At 40.9% G+C, this 21867-nt stretch overlaps 2 protein-coding genes across 3 annotated transcripts in view; both read left to right on the top strand.

The window, feature by feature from the left end:
* klhl7 (kelch-like family member 7) overlaps window positions 1-6182 on the top strand; it is a 70710-nt gene extending 64528 nt beyond the window's left edge. Inside the window, exon 12 of one of the 2 annotated variants that reach the window (XR_011889704.1) lies at window positions 5731-5816. Coding sequence is in view for 1 of the 2 variants with exons in the window: in XM_072283093.1 (XP_072139194.1) it covers window positions 5731-6014 (284 nt within the window). In the remaining variant the exon portion in view is untranslated. Of the gene's footprint in view, window positions 1-5730 lie in introns of both variants that reach the window. The other variant, XM_072283093.1, reaches the window with a different exon arrangement.
* A 14566-nt stretch (window positions 6183-20748) lies between these two features.
* Window positions 20749-21867, top strand: part of nup42 (nucleoporin 42) — a 55663-nt gene continuing 54544 nt past the window's right edge. Inside the window, exon 1 of the mRNA XM_072283094.1 lies at window positions 20749-21008. Within this exon, the coding sequence (XP_072139195.1) occupies window positions 20930-21008 (79 nt within the window). The 5' untranslated portion in view covers window positions 20749-20929. The remainder of the gene's footprint in view (window positions 21009-21867) is intronic.

A 21867-nucleotide genomic window follows, 5' to 3' on the forward strand; every position in this document is an offset into this window, starting at 1 on the left:
ATAGTGGAGGCATCAGGAAATTCTGATTGATAAAGAGAGGTATAAAATTCTTAAAAGGATTTATTAATCTTGTCATGGTCAACTGTCAAAGTCCCATCTTGTTTATGAATTTTAAGAATCTGTCGTTTATCCGAGGCCGATTTCAATTGATTAGCTAAAAGTTTCCCAGTTTTATCACCATGTATATAAAATTGACTCTTAGTTTTAATTAATTGACTTTCAATTGAAGATGATAATAAAAGGTTATGTTCCATTTGAAGTTCAACTCTCTGTTTATAAAGTTCTTGATTAGGAGCTATAGAATATTTCTTATCAACTTCTTTAATCTTGTTAACCAGTTTAAGTATTTCCTTGTTAGTTTGCATTTTTAGTCCAGCAGTGTATGAAATAATTTGTCTACGAATGTATGCTTTAAAAGTATCCCAGAGGATCCCACTGGAAATATCATCCGTGGAATTCGTTGTAAAGAAAAACTTAATCTGTTCATCAATAAACCTAACAAAACCTGAATCTTGAAGCAAAGAGATATTAAATCCCCATTGTCCAGAATTAGTAGATATATCCCTTAAGTTGATAAATAATTTCAACGGTGCATGGTCAGAAACAACAATAGAATCATATTCACAACTCGTAACAAAAGGAATTAATCGAGAGTCAATAAGAAAGTAGTCAATTCTTGAATAATGCTGATGTACATGTGGAAAAAAAAGAGAACTCTTTGTCATTCGGATGCAAGAATCTCCAAATTTCTGAGATTCCAGAGTCAATCATAAAAGAGTTAATAAGGGTAGCTGATTTATTGGGAAGTGCTTGATTAAACTTGGATCTATCTAACAAAGGGTTTAAACAACAATTAAAATCACCACCCATAATCAGCATATAGTCATTTAAATTGGGAAGAGATGTGAGGAGATTCTTGAAAAAATCAGGACAGTCAACATTTGGAGCATAAACATTGAGCATGGCAACTTTTTTGTTAAATAGCAAGCCAGTAATCAATAAAAACCTGCCATTAGAATCTGAAATCGTCTCATAGTGTGTAAATGAAATTGACGAATCTATAAATATAGAAACGCCTTTTACTTTAGCTTGTGAATTCGCATGATACTGTTGGTCCTTCCAGAATCTAAAGAAACGTTGATTATCCTCTTTCCGGACATGAGTTTCTTGTACAAAAATAATATGAGCATTCATCCTGTGGATTACTTTAAAAATTTTCTTCCATTTAACCGGGTGGTTTAAACCATTTGTATTCCAAGAAACTAAATTAATGGTCTTATCCATCATAATGAGCGCGAGTATAAAGAATGTAAAGGGTTAACCAGAGTAGAGACTCATGACCCCGGAAGAGGAAAAAAGGTCCAAAGAGGAACTGGAAGTTACGACATTTCAGACGTTTTAGTAGTTTCTGGTCAGCCCGTTTAAAAAGAAAAAATGAAAAAGGAATAAAAGGAAAAATACCACCCACCTCCCACAAAACCCCAGAAAAAAGCCAGACAGTGGCCAATGCTAAATCTAAGACTAAACCTACCCCCATCTTTCCGGAGGGCGACCCAACAGAAATATGTTTATCAAGAAAAACACCACCATTATGGAAAAAAAGTAAAAACTATAACAAGAAATCTAAAGCGATTAAAAGCATTAAAAAGTTCCTTACTACTCATATTTCAAAGAACATCAAACATTAAATCATATTACTATATTAATTTTTCAAATATAAATGATCGGAGATGACGTAAGAAACAGCAAGGATTCTGGGGAGAAGAAAAAAAACAATCCCTCATTTTAAAATATAATACTTTAGTAACATTTCAAAAAGAAAACAATCATTAAACTTATAACTAAATAACTACCCAAAGGTATTAAGAGTAAGATATACAGGATCACTAACAGAAAAGCCTAATATCGTTTAACTATATAAAACGAACCTACACTGCCAGATCGAAAAAGCAAAGCCTTGAACTAAACAATCAGAGACAAGAGAAAAAAACCAAATGATACATTGACTAATCCTCCGTAGAGGGAGGCAGATCATCAAGAAAGCTTTGGGCTTCCATCGGACTTTTAAACAGACTGCGCGAGTTATCCGGCATAACCACTCTCAGACGGGCTGGAAACAGTAGCGCTATTTTATAGCCCCGACGATAAAGTTCTGCCATCTGAGGTTTAAAAGCCATCTGTTTTTTCAATACGTCTTGGCTGTAGTCTTCAACAATTCTGAACTTGAAATCTTGAAATTAGATCATACCTTTCTTCCGAGCCGCTCGGATAACTTGTTCCTTCTCGTGGACATAATGAAACCGAATAATGATCGGTCTCGGTTTAACCGATCTCTCCGGAATAAAACAGAATGAGCACGATCTAATATCAGTGGTTCTTCCAATATATTAGAGCCAAACACATCCATTAACAATTTAGAAAAATATTTAGTAGGATCTCTCTTCTCCACATCCTCAGGGAAACCAATTAAGCGCAAATTCTGTCGTCGGGAACGATTTTCAAGATCGATAGTCTTAGCTTGATAGTGTTCCAATTGCTGAGTTACCGAAGTTAAACTTTTTTCGAGCGCTTCAATTCTTTTATCTCTTTTACGGCCATCTTCGTCTAACTCCGAAATCCTGACTTGATGTTGGTCGATTTACTGTCTGAATATTCTTGATTCTTCTTTCCTCAAATTCAACGCTTCTTCAATTGTGGTGAGTCTTCGATTAACTGTATCTTCTAAAAGTTTCTTCATTTGTTCCATAGTTACCGGAGCATCCTTCGAAGTTCCAGGATCACCATTTTTTTTTCCGTTCCCGGCGGAACCTTTCCCTTCTTTGGCTTCTCGTGCTCTGGTATTCATTTTCAATAAGTAAAAGTCGTAGTTCAATAATATAGATCGTTTAGTGTAGGTATAGGTAAGGTAAATAAGAGTGGTTACACGTAAAATTGTAAAGGGTATGGAGCAACGCCCAAAAGCAGCTCACTTCATGAGTCCCCTGCCGGAAAGCCACCAACAGTATCTCAAATAACCATGTGTTACAACAGTGGTGTGCAGAAGATCTCCTCTGAATGCACAACATGTCAAACCTTGAAGTGGAAGCACTACCCAACTACATACACTCAATGGCCATTTTATTAGGTACAGGAGGTGTATAATAAAGTGGCTACTGAATGTACTTGTGTTTAGTCCACCCTTACACTGAATCTCGTTGATAGTGTCTGCTCCATGTGGCTGGCTGTTCTGAAGGTATCCTGATTGTTGCCACTTACTTCTTCAATGCAAGTTTCACATTATCTTGCAAGGTTTTGGTCCTCCTCTGCCATCCAACTCTTGTGTTGATTGTGTGTCAGTAAGTGCCAGTCAATTTCCTTTCTCTCACCCTTCATTTAAAATCAACCTTAGATGAAGTTAAGCAATATGTGATATTACTGTCTAATTCTTATGAAGGTTTGTTGGGTCTATTTGAAATGAAGTAACGAGGCCTCTTGGTCATCACAGCAGCAGGCCCTACACCCTTTTTACTTAAATCTGATGATTTCAAGTCGTATTGCAAGGTATAGGAGCAGAATAGGCCATTTGTGCCTATCGAGTATGCACCACCATTCAATCAAGGCTGATCCTTTTCTTCCTCTTCTTAGCCCCGCTCCCCAGCCTTCACTCGCACATTTTGATGCCATGTTCAATCAAGAATCTATCACTCTCTGCCTTAAATACAGCCAGTAACCTGGCCTCCACAACAGCCTGTGGTAACAAATTCACCACCCTAAGGCTAAAGAAATTTCTCTGCATCTGTTTTAAATAGACACCCCTCTATCCTGAAGCTGTGCTCTCTTGCCCTAGACTCCCCCACCATGGGAAACATTCTTTCCACATCTACTCTAGGCCTTTCAATATTTGAAAGGTTTCAATGACATCCCCCCCTCGTTCTTCTAAGTTCCAGCGAGTAAAGACCCAGAGCCATCAAATGTTCTTCGTATGATAACCCTTTCATTCCTGGAATCATCCTTGTGAACCTCCTCTGAACCCTCTCCGTTGCCAACACATCTTTTCTTAGATGAGGAGCCCAAAGCTGTTCACAATACTTGAGGTGAGGCCTCACCAGTGTGTTATAAAACCTCAGCATTGCATCCCTACTCTTGTATTCTAGACCTCTTGAAACTAACGCAAACATTGCATTTGTCTTCCTCACCACTGACTCTACCTGCAAGTTAACCTTTTGGATGTTCTGCACAAGGACTCCCAAGTCCCTTTGTATCTCAGGTTTTGGGATTTTCTCCCCATTTAGAAAATAGTCTGCACATTTATTTCTACTACATAAGTGCATGACCATGCATTTTCGTACATTATATTTCATTCATGGCCATTCTCCTAATCTGTCTAAGTCCTATAGCCTAGCTGTTTCATCAACACTACCTGCCCCTCCAACAATCTTCGTATCATCTGCAAACTTGGCATCGAAGCCATCTATTCCATTATCTAAATCAGTGGTCCCCAACCACCAGGCTGCAAAGATGTGCTACCGGGCTGCGAGGAAACGATATGATTTAGTGATTTGAAACTATATGGGTCAGCTGCACCTTTCCTCATTCCCTGTCACGCACTGTAGAACTTGAACACTCCCCCCACCCCACCCCAGTTGGCCAGTCTGCAAAAATATCGTCAATATTAAACCGGTCTGCGATGCAAAAAAGGTTGGGGACCCCTGATTTATATCATAGATACACAGTATAAAAGAAGCGGCCCCAACACTGAATCCTGCAGAACACCGAACCCTGCAGAACACCACTAGTCACTGGCAGCCAACCAGAAAAGGATCCTTTTATTCCCACTCGCTGCCTCCTACCAATCAGCCAATGATCTAACCATGTTAGTAACTTCCCTGTAATACCATGGGCTCTTAACTTGGTAAGCAGCCTCACCTTGACAAAGGCCTTCTAGAAGTCCAAATACATAACATCCACTGCATCCTATATATAACTTCCTCAAAGAATTTCAACAGGTTTGTCAGGCAAGAATTTCCTTTAAGGAAATTGTGCTGATTTTTGTCCTATTTTGTCCTGTATTGTAGATGCCAATTATACTTTATACTTTATTGTCGCCAAACGATTGATACTAGAACATATAATCATCACAGCGATATTTGATTCTGCGCTTCCCGCTCCCTGGTTTACAAATATTAAGTATTAAAAATATTTAAAATAGTAAAAATTAGTAAATATAAAAATTTAAATTATAAATCATAAATAGAAAATGGAAAGTAAGGTAGTGCAAAAAAGCCAAGAGGCAGGTCCGCATATTTGGAGGGTACGGCCCAGATCCGGGTCAGGATCCGTTCAGCAGTCTTATCACAGTTGGAAAGAAGCTGTTCCCAAATCTGGCCGTATGAGTCTTCAAGCTCTTGAACCTTCTCCCGGAGGGAAGAGGGACGAAAAGTGTGTTGGCTGGGTGGGCCGTGTCCTTGATTATCCTGGCAGCACTGCTATTAACCTGTGAAATAAAATGATACACGCCTCAATCCCTGAAACTCAGGACAGCTTATGTTGTTTTCAAATGTTGGATTTCTGCAGCAGGAAAAAAATGCAAAACTATATTAAGACTAAAGTCAGAAAATGTATTCAAAGTATAGAACTGTGCAAAAGTCTTGGGCACAGTGACCTTTGCACAGTACTGTATGTATAGTTCCAAATATATGATAAAAGATTTGTTCAGCAAGGAATGTTAAGTTCTTTTTTTTTCCTCTTCAGGTGGTCTGGATTCCATAGAATATTATGATATTAAAACGAATGACTGGAAAATGGTATCAACGATGCCTTGGAAAGGGGTAACAGTTAAATGTGCAGCAGTAGGCTCCATTATCTATGTCTTGGCTGGTTTCCAAGGTGTAGGCCGATTGGGTCACATTTTGGAATATAACACAGAGACTGACAAATGGACAACAAACTCCAAGGTCCGGGCTTTCCCAGTAACCAGTTGTCTTATATGTGTTGTGGACACATGTGGTGCAAATGAAGAAAAACTTGAAAGTTGAAGAAAATATATCGTTGGAGCGACCAGGATGATATCTGTACTGTCAGATCACACTGACATGAACTAATATATGATTTTATTTTCTAACTTAATGTCTTTTGAGATGTATTAAAATTAATGCCAGTATTCAGGATTATTTCTTAAGAATTATTAAAAGCTGTTTGCCTAAGCTTTTTGAATTTGGTTTTAATTGCTTATAATGTGAAAATATTTCTGAGAAGTACTGTGGGGGGGGCGGAAGGATTATTTTATACAGTGTTGATTTCTGATTAAAATGTGGAAATCTAGAAATTATTGTTGGCGGTAGTAGCCAAAGACAATTAGGGGTTCCTTTGCCATAAAGTTTTGAATGTTTTAACTCGGGAGCAATCCTGTGTGCCCTTCAAGTCAACAGCAATGAGTTTCAACTTTCTTCACTTGTCTAATATTTTTCTTAATTAAGTTACAGCATTCTCTTGGAAAAATAAAAAAAAAGTTATCTGTGGACTTTTAGTTTAAAATTTTTTAAAGTTTGAAATCTGTATTTTGAATGTTGAAAATTAATTTATGCAATGAAGCAGGCATGATAATGTTCAATCATCACTTTTTGAAAAATGTAATTTCCAATTAGAAAAGTAAGGTGACACATTATGAAGCTGATAGACTTGCCATCCATTAATGGCAAAGTACGGAAGTAGAGGATCTAAGATTTGCCATTCCTTGATGCTTGTGTTCTTTTTGTACAATTTCGTATTCAGTTTCTTCTGAACAGTCAGTTTGAAAGTGTTGAATTATAGCCACAGTTTGATTAAACATGCTATGTATGTCCCTGAATTGAGATGAAGGGATGACAAAAATTAGTTTCCTTGTATCCATTTTACTTTCTGAAAACTACCTGCTCCTCTACCTACCTTCATATCATCTGCAAATTTTGCAACAAAGCCATCAATTCTGTCATCCAAATCATTGGCATATAATGTAAAAAGAATCAGTCCTGCACAGACCCCTGTGGAACACTACTAGTGACCATCAGCCAACCAAAAAAGGCTCCCTTTATTCCCTCTCTTTGTTTCCTGCCATTCAGTCACTCCTTTATCCATGCTAGAATCTTTCTTGTAATACCATGAGCTTGTAGCTTGGTATGCAGCTTCATATGTGGCACCTTGTAAAAGGCCTTCTGAAAATTCAAATGCACAACATCAATCGATGGATGATTATATGGAGAATTGAAGCATTGATGGTGTTTAGAACTGAGGTTCACAGTTTGAGAATAAGGGGCCAGCAATTCAAAACTGGAATCCTTTTTAAAAACATGTTCACACAGGAGGTAGTAAATGTTTGCACGTGGGTATGATAATTTAAATTATTCTAAAACAATCTGCAAGTGAGAGCACAGTAAATTTACACATTATATTTAGAATTGATATTTATCCAACTTGTGCCTTTTACTTAGCTAGTTAAAACAATGTAGTGTGTTAATTGTCCATTCGTCCCTCCTCACTGATCTCCTTCCTGCTGCTTATCCTTGCAAGCAGAATAAGTGCTATACCTGCCCCTACACCACCTCCTGCCTTATCATTCAGGGCCCAAACAGTCCTTCCAGGTGAGGTATCCAGTGCTCACAGTGTGTCCTCCTGTGTATCAGTGACACCCAGCATAGATTAGGAGAAAACTTCGCCTCCATCAGAAAAAGCAGGATGTCCCAGTGGCCACTCATTTTAATTCCACTTCCCAGTCCCATTCTGACATGACTTTCATGATGAGGCCACACTCGGGTTGGAGGGGCAACACTTTCTGGCTAGCCTCCAATCTGATGGCATGAACAATAGTTTCTGAAAATTCCAGTAATGCCCCCCCTTACCATTCCCCATTCCCATTTTCCCCTCTCGCCTTATCTCCTTACCTATCCATCACCTTCCTCTGTGCTGCTCCTCCTCCCCTTCTTCCATGGCTTTTGGCCCTCTCCTATCAGATTCCCCCTTTTCCTGCCCTTTATCTATTTCATCCATCGATTTTTCAGCTCTTTACTTCATCCTTTACACCTATCATCCACTACTTAGTATTTCTTTCCCACCCCCCAACTTTCTTACCCTGACTTCTCATAACCTTTCTCCAGTTGTGATGAAGGACCTCGACCTGAAAAGTTGACTGTTTACTCTTTTCCATAGACGCTGCCTGGCCCACTGAGTTCCTCCAGCATTTTGTGTGTGTGTTGCTTGGATTTCCAGCATCTGCAGATTTTCTCTTGTTCGTGCATTAATTGCCGTATTTAATCTGAACTTGGCAGATACCAGATGATTTTCTGGTGACTAGCATTTAACTTGTAAACCATACAGTACCTTCTCAGTATTCACTTTTATATTCTCTAAAATATTAGTGTATCCAGTAGGAACTTCATATTATAAGCTAATTATTCAAACTCCCTGTGGAGCATTAAGAATGTCTGCTAAGAGGTAATTACCTTACTGAACGGAAGCAAAACCATTAATGTTTAGTTACAAGCTATGGAGTTTAAGGTCAAATGGTTTTTTGTATTATAATTAAGAATTTCATTGTTTTCAGACCCTATGGATCTATATATCTTCCTGAATAATTACTGTAAAGTTTCCTGTTTTAAAAAATAATTGTAGATATTAGAAGTCTGAAATAACACAAGGATGCACAGTCAGTCAGTCTGGTAAAACTTGGGGAGGGATTTACATTTTATGTCAAAGGTCTTTCATCAGAGAAGTTTCTTCTGAACCTTCAGCTTAATATTTTCAGTTATTTCCATTTTCTGTTTTTCTTCAGTTTCATTCACTTGATCATGCTTAAGTAAACTGAGTAACTCTAAACTTCTTTCAATCTTCTGTGGATAAGTATGTAAATTTTATTTTAGAATTTTGGATGAAAATGTGCAGAATATCAAAAATGTATAATCAAGCAAATATGAAGCAGATTAAAAGACATCTATGATTAAACATTATCCTGTAGTTGTATTTTAATTTGTTTAAAAATAAGAATTCTTGTTCCATTCAGCAATCTTAATGTAATAGAAAATTCTATTGCAGTATTAACAGTGTGGATGATTTATCATAATGCCAGTTGCAGCAACTCCATCCAAATCAATGATTAATTTGGAAATGTTTTGCACAGAATGCCATCCCCAAGAAATTTACTACTTAAAAGTGCCTTTGCGTAAATCTGACCGTTCTGACACCAACAATTTTTAAAAAACGAGAAAATTTGCAGATGCTGGAAATCCAAGCAACACAAAATGCTGGAGGAACTCAGCAGGCCAGACAGCATCTATGGAAAAGAGTACAGTCGCCAACAATTTCTGATAGTTTGGTTTTGAATAATTCTAAACACGTTTTAATAGTCGCATTTCCTTCAATCTGTGGCATAAAGGAAATTATTTGAAACCTTGGATATCAGGTAGCAACTGCAGTGGGTAGGTGGGGAGCAGAGTTAAACATTTACACCAATGAAAAATGGAGGGTTATGTGGGAAGAAAGGGTTAGATTGATCTTAGAGTATGTTAAAACGTTGGCACAACATTGTGGGCCAAGGACCTGTACTATACTGTTCTACATTTTGTTGATATTTCATGAAAACTGAGAAAAGTTAGAGCAAGTTGCCAGTCAGAGATGAAGGGGAGGAGCATAGATCGTCTGTGCTTGAGTGTGCTAATATAAAGATTCAAAAAACTTTATTGTCATTCTAACCATACATCAGCTCTGCAGGGCAGAATGAGGCAACGTTTCTCAGGGGCAATGCAATCATAACATAACAAATGCAACACTAAATAATAAACATAACAATAAATATTAAAACACAACAGCCACATGTCAGTTAAAATCAGTTATAAGTGTCCAGTGCAAGTTAAAAGAGTCCAAAGCAGAGTCAGGTGGAGCAGCTATTTAGCAGTCTGACTGCCTGTGGGAGGAAGCTGTTCAGTCGCCTATCGGTTCTAGCTTTGATGCTCCTGCAAAGTTTGCCTGATGGCAGAAGAACAAACAGTACATGGAGAGGGTGTGAGGGGTCTTTAATGATGTACCATGTCTTCTGGAGGCATCGACTCTGAAATGGGTCTTGGACATAAGGTAGGGAGACCTCAATAACCTTCTCTGCTCCCCTAACCACCCTCTGCAAGGCTTTTTTGTCGACAGCACTGCAGCTGGAGTACCAGGTTGTGATGCAAAAGGTCAGCACACTCTCAACCACGCCTCTGTAGAATGTAGTTAAGATGTTAGTGGGGAGTGATGCTTGTTTAAGCTTCCTCAGAAAGTGCAATCTCTGCTGGGCCCGTTTCACAATCCCGGTGGTGTTCCTGGACCAGGTGAGATTGTCCGAGATCTGCACACCAAGGATCTTGATGTTTTCCACTCTCTCCACTGTGGAGCCGCTGATGCTGAGGGGTGTGTGCTCAGGCTGAGATCGTACAGTATAATAACGGTTCTTTGGCTCTGCATGCCTTAAGGAGGTAGGAATCATGATTAACACCATGAAGGTGCAAACCAGAGGAATATGAGGCAGCGTTCATCGATCTGTGGACTGTACAGAAATCTGATGGCAGAGGGGGAAAATCTGTTCCTAAAATGTTGAGTGAGTCTTCAGGCTCCTATACATGTTTCCCTGATGGTAGTAACAAAAAGGGGACATGTTCAGGGTTCTTAATAATGGATGCTGCCTTATTGAGATATCGCTTTTTGAAGATGTGCCCATGATGGAGATGTCTGAATCTACAACCCTCTGCAGCCTCCTTTGATGTTGCATATTGAAGTCTCCATACTAGGCGATGTTGGAAGCAGTCAGAATGCTCCTCATATTCAAATAGTACAAAGTTCAAAGTAAAGTTTGTTATCAGGCTACATACATGACACCACATAGAAACCAGAGGTACTTCCTCCTGCGCTGCATACTTAGCAAATCTATAGAACAGTACCAACAAACTGTGCAAATGCAAATATAAATAAATAGTAGAAAATAACCAGTATGAAAGAACAAGATAAAGAGACCGTCGGTTAAGGGAACATCAGAAATAGAATAAGAGTGGTTATCCTCTTTTGTTCAAGAGCCTGGTGGTTGAGGGGAAGTAACTGATCTTGAACCTGGTGGTGAGAGTCCTGAGACTCTTGTACCCTCTACCTGATGGCAGCAGCGAGATAAGAGCATGGCCTGGGTGGAGAGGATCTTTGATGGATGCTGATTTTGGCAATGTTAAATGTGGTTACACTCAATGATTGAGAGAGTTTTACCCGTGATGTACTGGGCCGAATCCACTACCTTTCGAAGGATTTCCCGTCCAAGGGCATTGCTGTATACATCTGTAGAAATTCAGAGAAGTCTTTGGTGATATACGAAATCTAAAACTCCTAATGAAGTATAGCCGCTGGTGTGCCTTCGTGATTGCAACAATATGTTGGGTCCAGAATAGATTCTCTGGGATGTTATGTTCCATACTGTAACCTTTAGAAATAAACCAGCAGCAAGGGATTTCACACTGAGTCGGGTTTTAATGTTAAAACCACTATCTTTATTAGTATCTACTCATAATATCGAAACTTATCCAAGATAAACAAATGTTAACAGTGTTATGTGTGTATATGTGTGTAATATAGCTCCCAAACTAAGTTAAGCTTGGGGAAACAAAGAGTCTTGAGTCTTGACATGGTAAAATAGGAAGTTCAGTTCATCCACGGAATGTATGATAAGAAAAAGATATTTGTAATCCAGGGTGAAACGTAGAGAAAAGGTGGTTACGTCGAATTCCACAGGTAAACGAAAGTAGTCCATAGATTCCACCATGATAAAACGAGATAACAGTCGCTGTAGATCTTCTCCATCGGACCGTTCCAAATCCACATATGAATTATCACCGAAAGTGATCTGTTACAGGGATATCGTCTTCAAGGGGTTGCCACACAACATACCCAGGCAAGGGTCAACACATAAGTGGTCTCCACTGGATATCTCAAACAAAGGCCACTCCTTTGGATTATACGAAGTGACAGACACCCATATTCATTGTGCACTTTGTGCCAATGTTTAACCCACAAGTGGGCATAAGAGAGTTTCAAACCATTGCAGTGACCAGCTGAAGTTTCAGCAGCCGGTCTTTCTCTGTCTCTGTCTCTCCCTCCCTCCCTCCCTCCCTCTCCTTGTTTTAAAGTTAAACAAGCTGCAAGTCAGTCAGTGTACAACATCATAGTCCAGCCTCATTTAGGTGCTCTTATAATGACAGTCCACAATAAACGAAACCTGTGGATTCGTAACACTTCCCCCCAAAAAGGAAAATTTTGATCTGCAAGAGCAAAATTTTAACTGCAAACTACACAATGTGAAACAATACATGTATGGTAATCATAAAACATTTTGCAGAAACGTTTAGAAATACCAGATTCTACTTCACTATTAAAAATACATTGCAAGCTTAACATCTGGAAAGACAATCAGCAATTACATTATCTTTGCCTTTAATGTGAGTTATCATAAGATCATATTCCTGCAAAGTGAGACTCCAATTTAGCAATCGTCTGTTTTTATCCTTCACCTTACTCAAAAAAGCCAATGGATTATGATCAGTATAAACCACAAGTGGTTTCTGAGCTGGGCAAATATAAACATTAAAATACTGTAAAGCTAAGATAAGAGACAATAACTTTTTCTCTATGGTGGAATAATTTCTTTGATGCTTATTGAATTTTCTTGAAAAGTAAGCTACAGGATGTTCAACCCCATCACAATCATTCTTTTGTAGTAACACTGCCCCTGCAGCTTCATCACTGGAATCCACAGCTATAGAGAATGGCTTTGTAAAATCAGGTGCTCTGAGCACAGGTTGATGATATAAAATGGCTTTTAACTGATCAAATGCCTCCTGAAAAGGCTCTGTCCAAATAAACTTTTCACCCTTCTTCAGGAGATTAGTTAAAGGAAGAGCAATATCAGCAAAATTTTTACAAAACTTATGATAATATCCAACCATTCCCAGAAACCTTCTAAAAGCCTTTTTACCAGTTGGAATGGGAACTTCAGAAATTGCCTGAACTTTTGCTTGAACAGGAACTAACTCACCTTGACCTACCACATAACCAAGATAGTTCACAGTGGCGTGGCCAAATTCACTCTTAACTAAGTTATCTGTAAGGTTGGTCTTCAAAAGCCTTTCAAACAACTCTTCCCTTGCAGAGATATGTGCTTCCCATGTATCATTTCCTGTGACTAAATCATCAGTATAGGCATCTGTATGTTTTAACTCTTGAATTACAGAATTAATCATTCTTTGGAATGTTCCTGGAGCATTTTTCATTCCAAACAGTAGGATATAGTCATAGTCATAGTCATAGTCATACTTTATTGATCCCGAGGGACTTACAACCCAGAAGGGGTCACAAATGCAGAAATTTCTCTACCTCTATCTGTCAATGGAACATACCAATATTCTTTTAACAGATCAATCTTTGTAAGAAACTTAGCTTTTCCAACTTTGTCTATGCAATCATCCACCCAAGGGATGGGATAAGCATCTGTTTTTGTTACAGTATTCACCTTTCTATAGTCAGTGCAAAACCTAATACTACCATCTGGTTAAGGCACAATAACGCAAGGTGAACTCCAATCTGATTTAGAAGGCTGAATAATACCATTTTCAGCATATGTTCAATTTCTTGTTCAGCCAATTTACATTTTTCCACATTCATGCGATAGTGGTGTTGTTTAATTGGCTTGGCATTCCCCACATCTGCATCATGTGATGCAACCGTGATTTTCCTGGGAACATCAGGAAATAAATCTTTAAATTTCAGAATTAATTCTTTCATTTGCTGTTTTTACTGTGGCTGCAAATGGGCTAACTTGTTATCAATATTTTCTAGAATAGCCGAATTTGTTAGTCTTACTGAGACAATGTTTGGTTTAAAATGCATCTCAGCAGAATCAACAATTACCTTCCCAGGGTCTTCAGTCTCACCGCGGCTGTCAACAGCCACCACAGCTGTGTCTCACCAAAGGTCATTTTCTCATAATAAGGTTTTATCATATTGATATGACAAAGCTGTGTTTTTCGTTTACGATCAGGGGTTTTGATTATGGAATTCACATCACTAACTTGAGATTCAATCTCATAAGGATCTAAAAATCTTGCCTGAAAAGGGTTTGAACTTGTAGGTAACAGTATTAAAACCTTATCTCTCAGCTTAAAAATTCACTTTCTAGCCTGTCGATCATACCAAACCTTCATTTTACTCTGGGCTGTTTTTAAAATTTTCCTGCGCCAGTTTGCAAACTTTCTGCAATCAATCTTTGATTTTAAAATATAGTCTAGCAACTTTAACTGTACATTCTCATTAGTCCATTGTTTCTTTAACAAGGTCCTCTAATTCTATGACCGAATACAAGTTCAAACAGGCTAAATCCCAGTGATTCTTGTACTGTTTCTCTTACTACGAGTAAAAGTAAAGGAACTCCCTTATCCCAATCCTTCTAATTTTCAGCACAGTATGTCTTAATCATGGTTTTGAGGGTAGAATGGAATCTTTCTAAAGCCCTTTGTGATTCTGGGTGGTACGTAGATGATGTAACTTGCTTAGCTTACAATTCATAAACTACCTGCTGGAATAATCCAGGTGTAAAATTACTTCCTTGATCAGACTGGATTTCTTTAGGCAAACCAAATAAAGTAAAAAACTCTAGAAGAGCTTTCGCAACAATTTTAGCTTTAATATTTCTGAGAGGTATTGCCTCAAGAAATCTGGATACAGTACACATGATAGTTAGCAAATTCTGATGGTCAGGTTTAGTCTTTGACAATGGGCCAACACAATCCACAATAACTTTGGAAAAGGGTTCACCGAATGCAGGTATAGGCTGCAGTGGGGCTACTGGTGGGACCTGATTAGGTTTACCCACAACTTGACAAGTGTGACAAGTCCTGCAAAAGGTTACAACATCTTTCCTCAAATTAGGCCAGAAAAATTCTTTCATAATCTTGTTTACAGTTTTATTCACACCAAGATGGCCACCTAAGGGCATACTGTGGGCCAAAGTTAAAATCTCATTCCTATAGACTTTAGGAACCACAACTTGGCGAACAATTGCCCATTCCTCACTCGCAGGTATAGCAGGTGGTCTCCACTTCCTCATTAACACTCCATCTTTAATATAATATCCAACTGGCACTTTCTTAATCTCATCATCTGAGAGAGTTTGTTCTTTTAAAACTTCAATCGCAAGGTCTCTGTTCTGTTCTGCTATAAACTCCTTCCTAGACAGAGATAAATCTTTATCACCAGATTTAATATCTCGATCCTGGTGAAACAATGAAGGCAGAAAACTCCCTGAAAAGTCATCACAACCCGAATCCCGATTTTGACTATCATGGGTAGCAGAATCACACTGCACAGAACTATCTACATTGGCTAACTTCTTAGCCATACTCCGAGTTACTGCGCAGGAGGGATAAATGTCTGAATCCATCTTTGAATCATTAGTGATTGGCTTAGTTGTCAGCTGTACTGCAGGAACAACTTTACCATCTGCTAGGTCATTCCCTAACAATAAAGGAACACCTTCCACTGGTAAACTGGGTCATAGTCCTATTTTAACAGGTCCTGAAACTAATCCTGACTTCAGAATTACCTTGTGTAGAGGTACCGAAACAACGTGGCCTTCAATACCTTTGGTTTTACCTCAGCAGTGTCAGTCTCATCACTAAACTTTAGAACAATGTCTAACAAGAGGGACTGAGAAGCCCCAGTACCCTGAAGAATTTTCAAACTGGTACCAGAGTTGACTCTTCATTCACAGACATAAACCCATCTGACATAAAGTGATCCAATCGCTTCCTAACTCGGTTAGACCCCTCAGTCCTTAACTGAGCCTCACCAAAATGTGTAGAAACCCCATGGGTTTATAGGTGTTTCAACATGCTGAATACAAGCATCTGGGACTGCCTCCCTTTCCTTCTTCTTCTTTAGGATGGAACAATTAGCCATAATGTGGCCAGTTTTCCACAATAGTGACAAGAAAACCAGAATATTTCTCCTTCACGTACTTCCCTTCATCCTTACTTTTGACACTACTTCCAGGTTTAATTTCTGGTTTACACGGGTTATCCATGCTGCTCTTTTGGAAGCTCTTACTCGGGGTAAACTTAACCATGTGGGTTAAGGCAAGCTCATCTGCTAATCTAGCAGACTCCTGCAAAGTGGCAGCATCCTTTTCATCGAAATATGTCTTTATGTCATCAGGTACGCACCTTTTAAATTCTTCAATTAAAATCAACTCTTTCAAGCTGTTAAAATCATCATTCATATTTTTAGATGTGCACCAGCAGTCAAAACACACAAACTTCTCATAAGCAAATTCCACATATACCTGATTCACAGATTTCCTCAAATTTCTAAACCTTTGCCTATAGGCTTCTGGAACCAATTCGTAGGCTTTAAGCACAGCCTGTTTCACACTGTCATAATCAGCTGCCTCTTCAACTGTCAGAGCTGAATAAGCCTGTTGGACCTTACCCTTAACTACACTCTGTAACAAGAGAGACCAGCTTTCTTCCGGCCACTTTTGACTCTGAGCCACCTTCTCAAAATGCTGAAAGTATTTATCAACCTCAGCTTCATTAAATGGAGGGACCAATTTAACTTCCCGACTGGCCACAAACTTCTCACCAGAGTCAGGCACTAGACCCCTTTGCCGTAGCCTGTCTAACTTTTCTAGCTCAAACCTCCTTTGTTTTTCTGCTTCCTCCCTCTGTTTGTCTGCTTCTCTAGTATCAAATTGCCTTTGTCTTTCTTTATCCTCAGCCTCCAATTTAAGTATATCATACTTCATTTGTTCCAGTTGTAACTGAAATATCCTCTTTACTTACAGGAAACCTCTTTAGTACATCCTCGTCAAACACCTTCGTAGATATATAGTGCTCAAATATTTTCCTCTGGATTTCTGGCTTTCTCATGCCTCGTTTACCTCCTTAAGGTTCAGCCTATTAGCAATAGTCACCAATTCATCCTTTTTGGCTTTTTCTAATGCCACAGGGGTTGGCGCTTCCAAAAATGCATTAACATCCATTGCTGTTGATTTCCACTCACAAGTAAATCAAAAGTAGCCAATTAGATCGATAATCAATCGATCAATAAGCTCCAAATTTGTTCATATCACAAACGAGCCCCCAATTCTGTTACATACTGTAACCTTTAGAAATACACCAGCAGCAGGAGATTTCACACTGAGTCGGGTTTTAATGTTAAAACTACTATCTTTATTAGTATCTACTTATAATATCGTAACTTAACCAAGATAAACAAATGTTAACAGTGTTATGTGTGTATATGTGTGTAATATAGCTCCCAAACTAAGTTAAGCTTGGGGAAACAAAGAGTCTTGAGTCTTGACATGGTAAAATAGAAAGTTCAGTTCATCCACGGAATGTATGATAGGAGAAAGATATTTGTAATCCAGGGTGAAACGTAGAGAAAAGGTGGTTACGTCGAATTCCACAGGTAAACAAAAGTATTCCACAGATTCCACCATGGTAAAACGAGATAACAGTCGCTGTAGATCTTGTCCATCGGATCATTCCAAATCCACATATGAATTATCACCGAAAGTGATCTGTTACAGGGATATCATCTTCAAGAGGTTGCCACACAACATACCCAGGCAAGGGTCAACACATAAGTGGTCTCCACAGGATATCCCAAACAAAATCCATATGAAGTGAAAGACACCCATATTCGTTGTGCACCATGTGCCGATGTTTAACCCAGACGTGGGCATAAGAGAGTTTCGAACCATTGCGGTGACCAGCTGGTCTTTCTCTCTCTGTCTCTCTCTCTCTCTTCTCTCTGTCTCTCTCTCTCTCTCTCTTCTCTGTCTCTCTCTCTCTGTCTCTCTCGCTCTGTCTCTCTGTCTCTCTCTCTCTCTTCTCTCTCTGTCTCTCTCTCCCTCGCTCTCTTCTCTCTGTCTATCACTCTCTCTCTCTCTCTGTCTCTCTCTCACCGAGGTGTAGGGGCAGGTGTGGCACTTGTTCTGCTTGTCAGGGGTGTTATCAGTGGGGAGGGACGAGTGGTAGCGATCCCTGTGGAAAGCGGAAGGTAGGGGTGGCTGGGTAAGATGTGCTTGGTGGTGGGATCCCGTTGGAGATGGCGGTTGTTACGGAGATTTATGTGCTGGACCCGGAGGCTGGTGGGGTGATAGTGAGGACAAGAGGAACCTGGTAGTGTGGCGGGGGGAGGATGGGGTGAGGGCAGACCTGCGCGAAACAGACGAGACGCGGCGGGGGGTGGGGGTGAGGAAAGGGAAACCCTTTCTTTGAAGAAGGAAGACGGTTCATTAATTCTGGAATGAAAAGCCTCATCCTGAAAGCAGATGTGGCGGAGACGGAGGAACTGAGAGAAGGGGATGGCATTTTTACAAGTGACAGGGTGGGAAGATGTAGGGTCCAGGTAGTTGTGAAAGTCAGATGTTTTATAAAACGTATCAGTAGATAGACTCTCTCCAGAGATAGAGACAGAGATCGAGAAAGGGGAGGGATGTGTCGGAAATGGACCAGGAAATTTGAGGGCAGAGTGGAAGTTGGAAGCAAAGTTGATAAAGTCGACGAGCTCAGCATGGGGGCAGGAAGCATCACCAACGAGTATGCAGTGGCAAGGCCACGGGACTGGACGGCATCCTAGGGCAAGTACTTACGATGTGCATAGCATAACTGGCAGGTGTGTTTACAAACATTTTTAATCTTTCCCTCTACCAGTGTAGAGTGCCCTCCTGCTTCAAATTATCCACCATTGTCCCTGCACCAACATAGACCAAGGTAACATGCCAGAATGACTGGCGTCCTGTCGCACTCACCTCAATCATAAGCAATTGCTTTGAGAGGCTGGTCAAGGACTACATCTGCAGCATGCTACCACCCACACTGAACACAACCGAACAACAGATGACACAATAGTCACTGCTCTACATACAGTCCTTACACATCTGGAGAAGAAGGATGCTTATGTGAGAATGCTGTTCTTGGACTACAGTTCAGCATTCAACACCGTAATTCCAGCCAGGTTCGACAGGAAGCTCAGAGACCTCCGCCTTCACCCTGCCTTGTGCAGCTGAATCCTGGACGTCCTGTCAGATTGCCGGCAGGTGGTAAGAGTGGGCTCCCTCACCTCCACCCCTCTGACTCTCAATACAGGAGCCCCTCAGGGCTGTGTACTAAGTCTCCTCCTTTACTCCCTGTATACCCATGACTGTGTCACCACCCACAGTTCTAATTTGCTAATTAAATTTGCCGAAGACACTACACTGATTGGCCTAATCTCAAACAATAACGAGGCGGCCTACAGGGAAGAAGTCATTTCTCTGACACAGTGGTGTCAAGAAAACACTCTCTCCCTCAATGTTGCAAAAACAAAGGAGCTGGATGTGGATTATAGGAGGTTAACCCCTATTGACATCAATGGATCTGGGGTTGAGAGGGTGAGCAGCTTTAAGTTCCTCGGCATCCACATCACCGAGGACCTCACGTGGTCTGTACACACCAGCTGTGTGATGAAAAAGGCACAACAGTACCTCTTTCACCTCAGACGGTTGAGGAAATTTGGTATGGGCCCCCAAATGCTAAGAACTTTCTACAGGGGCACGGTTAAGAGCATCCTGACTGGCTGCATCACTGCCTGGTATGGGAACTGTACTTCCCTCAATCACAGGACTCTGCAGAGAGTGGTGTGGACAGCCCAGGTGTCTGTAGTTGTGAACTTCCCATGATTCAGGATATTTACAAGGACAGGTGTGTAAAAAGGGTCCGTAGGATCATTGGGGACCCGAGTCACCCCAACCTCAATCTATTCCAGCTGCTACCATCGGGAAACGGTACCACCAGGCCATCAGACTGATGAACTCGCGCTGATTTGAGTGTACATTGACTGTTATTACACTGACTGTTCTATTTATTATAAATTACTATGATTGCACCTTGCACATTTAGATGGAGACGTAACGTAATGATTTTTACTCCTCATGTATGTGAAGGATGTAAGAAATAAAGTCAATTCAATTCAATAGAGTCATCGATGTAGCGTAGAAAAGTTGGGGAGTGGTACCAATGTAGGCTTGGAACATACAGACTGTTTCCATGTAGCCGACAAAAAGGGCAGATATACATTGCTACAACTTTTGTTTGAAGGAAGTGGGTGGAGATGAAGAAGAAATTACTGACAGTGAGGACCAGTTTCGTGAGGCGGAGGAGAGCTGGGGTGTAGGTGAACTGGTTGGGTCTGTTATCCAGGAAGAAGCGGAGAGCTTTGAAGCCCCCCTATTGGGGGATGGAGGTGTATAGGCACTGGTCTTCCATAGCGAAAATGGGGCGAGGGAACTCGAAATCACGGAAAAGATCAAGAGCGTATGGGGTGTCACAGATGTAGGTGGGGGAATAAAACAAAGTCGCGGTATACAAGTTCGGTGGGGCAGGAACAAGCAGAAACAATGCGTCTACCTGGTCAAGCCCGTGTCTGGATCTTGGGTAAGAGTAGAGAGGGAGGTGCGGGCTAGGAGAACTACTGTTTAAGGTTGGTGGCAGTGAATGGGAGATCATGAGTGTGGTTCGATGGCGATGTGCCCGAACCGGAATGTAGCTCAGGTAACGCCGAAACTGTTATTCACTGATTACACAGGCGGTGACGCTGGGCAGAGCGGGAGCATCCGGCCGCATTCAAACTCGGCGCCCAACTTCATTCACAAAGGCGCCGCCTCCGGGCCGCACGTCGGCTGCGTCTGACGTCATCGGCAGGGGCTCAACCCCGGTAATGTCTGAAGCTGCACGATCGGGTTCTTGCTTCGTTGCGTAATAATTTAAATCTAAAACGTGTGTACGGTGGGACTGATGATCTCCATTCAGAGGTGTCCGGTTCGAGACGCTAAGAAGCCCTGCGGCGCCGGTTTGTGATCGGGGGCGCCAGCATGCCGGTATGCAAGTATTTCCTGGAGGGCCGCTGTCGTTTCGGGAATAACTGTTGGAACGAGCACCCCCGAGGCGGAGGTAAGAGAGGCGGCGGAACTGAGAGAACGGAGATAGTCAACAGGCCGGCACACGAGGGAGGAGTCGGGGATGAGGCCGAAAGGACGGCTGGAGATGCTGAGAATGTGGCCGGAAGGGTAACAAAAGAGGCCCAGGTTAAAAAGAAAGTTCAGTTAATTGTGAATTAAGTCTGCTGATTGTTGCCTTTGTAGCTCTTCATGAATGTACTTAGAACAGGGACAAACTAGACTGCCTGTATGAAAAGAAGTTATGCAAGGACGCTGCCGTATCTGGTTAACTGAATTACCAGCTATTTCTGGCATCTTAAGGAGAGATAAAAGATACTGTTTCAGAGGGTAGAGCTCTGCTTTCTTGTTCACCTTTGACTGCTGTGAGTTGCACCTGTTGCAAGTATGAATTTTGAATTTGAATTTATTTAGATCCTACTCCCTCACGTTGTGGGTCGGATGTCAAACTCTTTGTGTTATGAGTCCGTCGCAATGTACAGACACCTGAATTTAGAAGTGTAATGGCTTTTAGAAAGAAACTGGCCTGTTGGTCCTGGCTTGCCAGGCGGAAGCAGCTGAAACAGTTTATGGTTGGGATGACTGGTGTCCCCGATGATCTTCCAGGCTTTCGTTACGCACCTGAGTAAAGTAAATGTCCTCTATGGAGGGAAGTTCACATCCACAGATGCGCTGGGCTGTCTGTACCACTCTCTGCAGTGCCCAGTGATCAAGGTTGGTGCAGTTCCCGTACCAGGCGGTGATACAGCCAGTCACGATGCTGTCAGTGGTGCTCCTCCAGAAGGTCTGGAGGATTTGGGGGCCCATGCCGAACAACTTCGGTTGCCTGAGGTGGAAGAGACTCTGTTGTGCTT

This window comes from Mobula birostris, chromosome 19 (genome assembly GCF_030028105.1).
Source record: "Mobula birostris isolate sMobBir1 chromosome 19, sMobBir1.hap1, whole genome shotgun sequence".
NCBI classification, from domain to species: Eukaryota; Metazoa; Chordata; class Chondrichthyes; order Myliobatiformes; family Myliobatidae; genus Mobula; species Mobula birostris.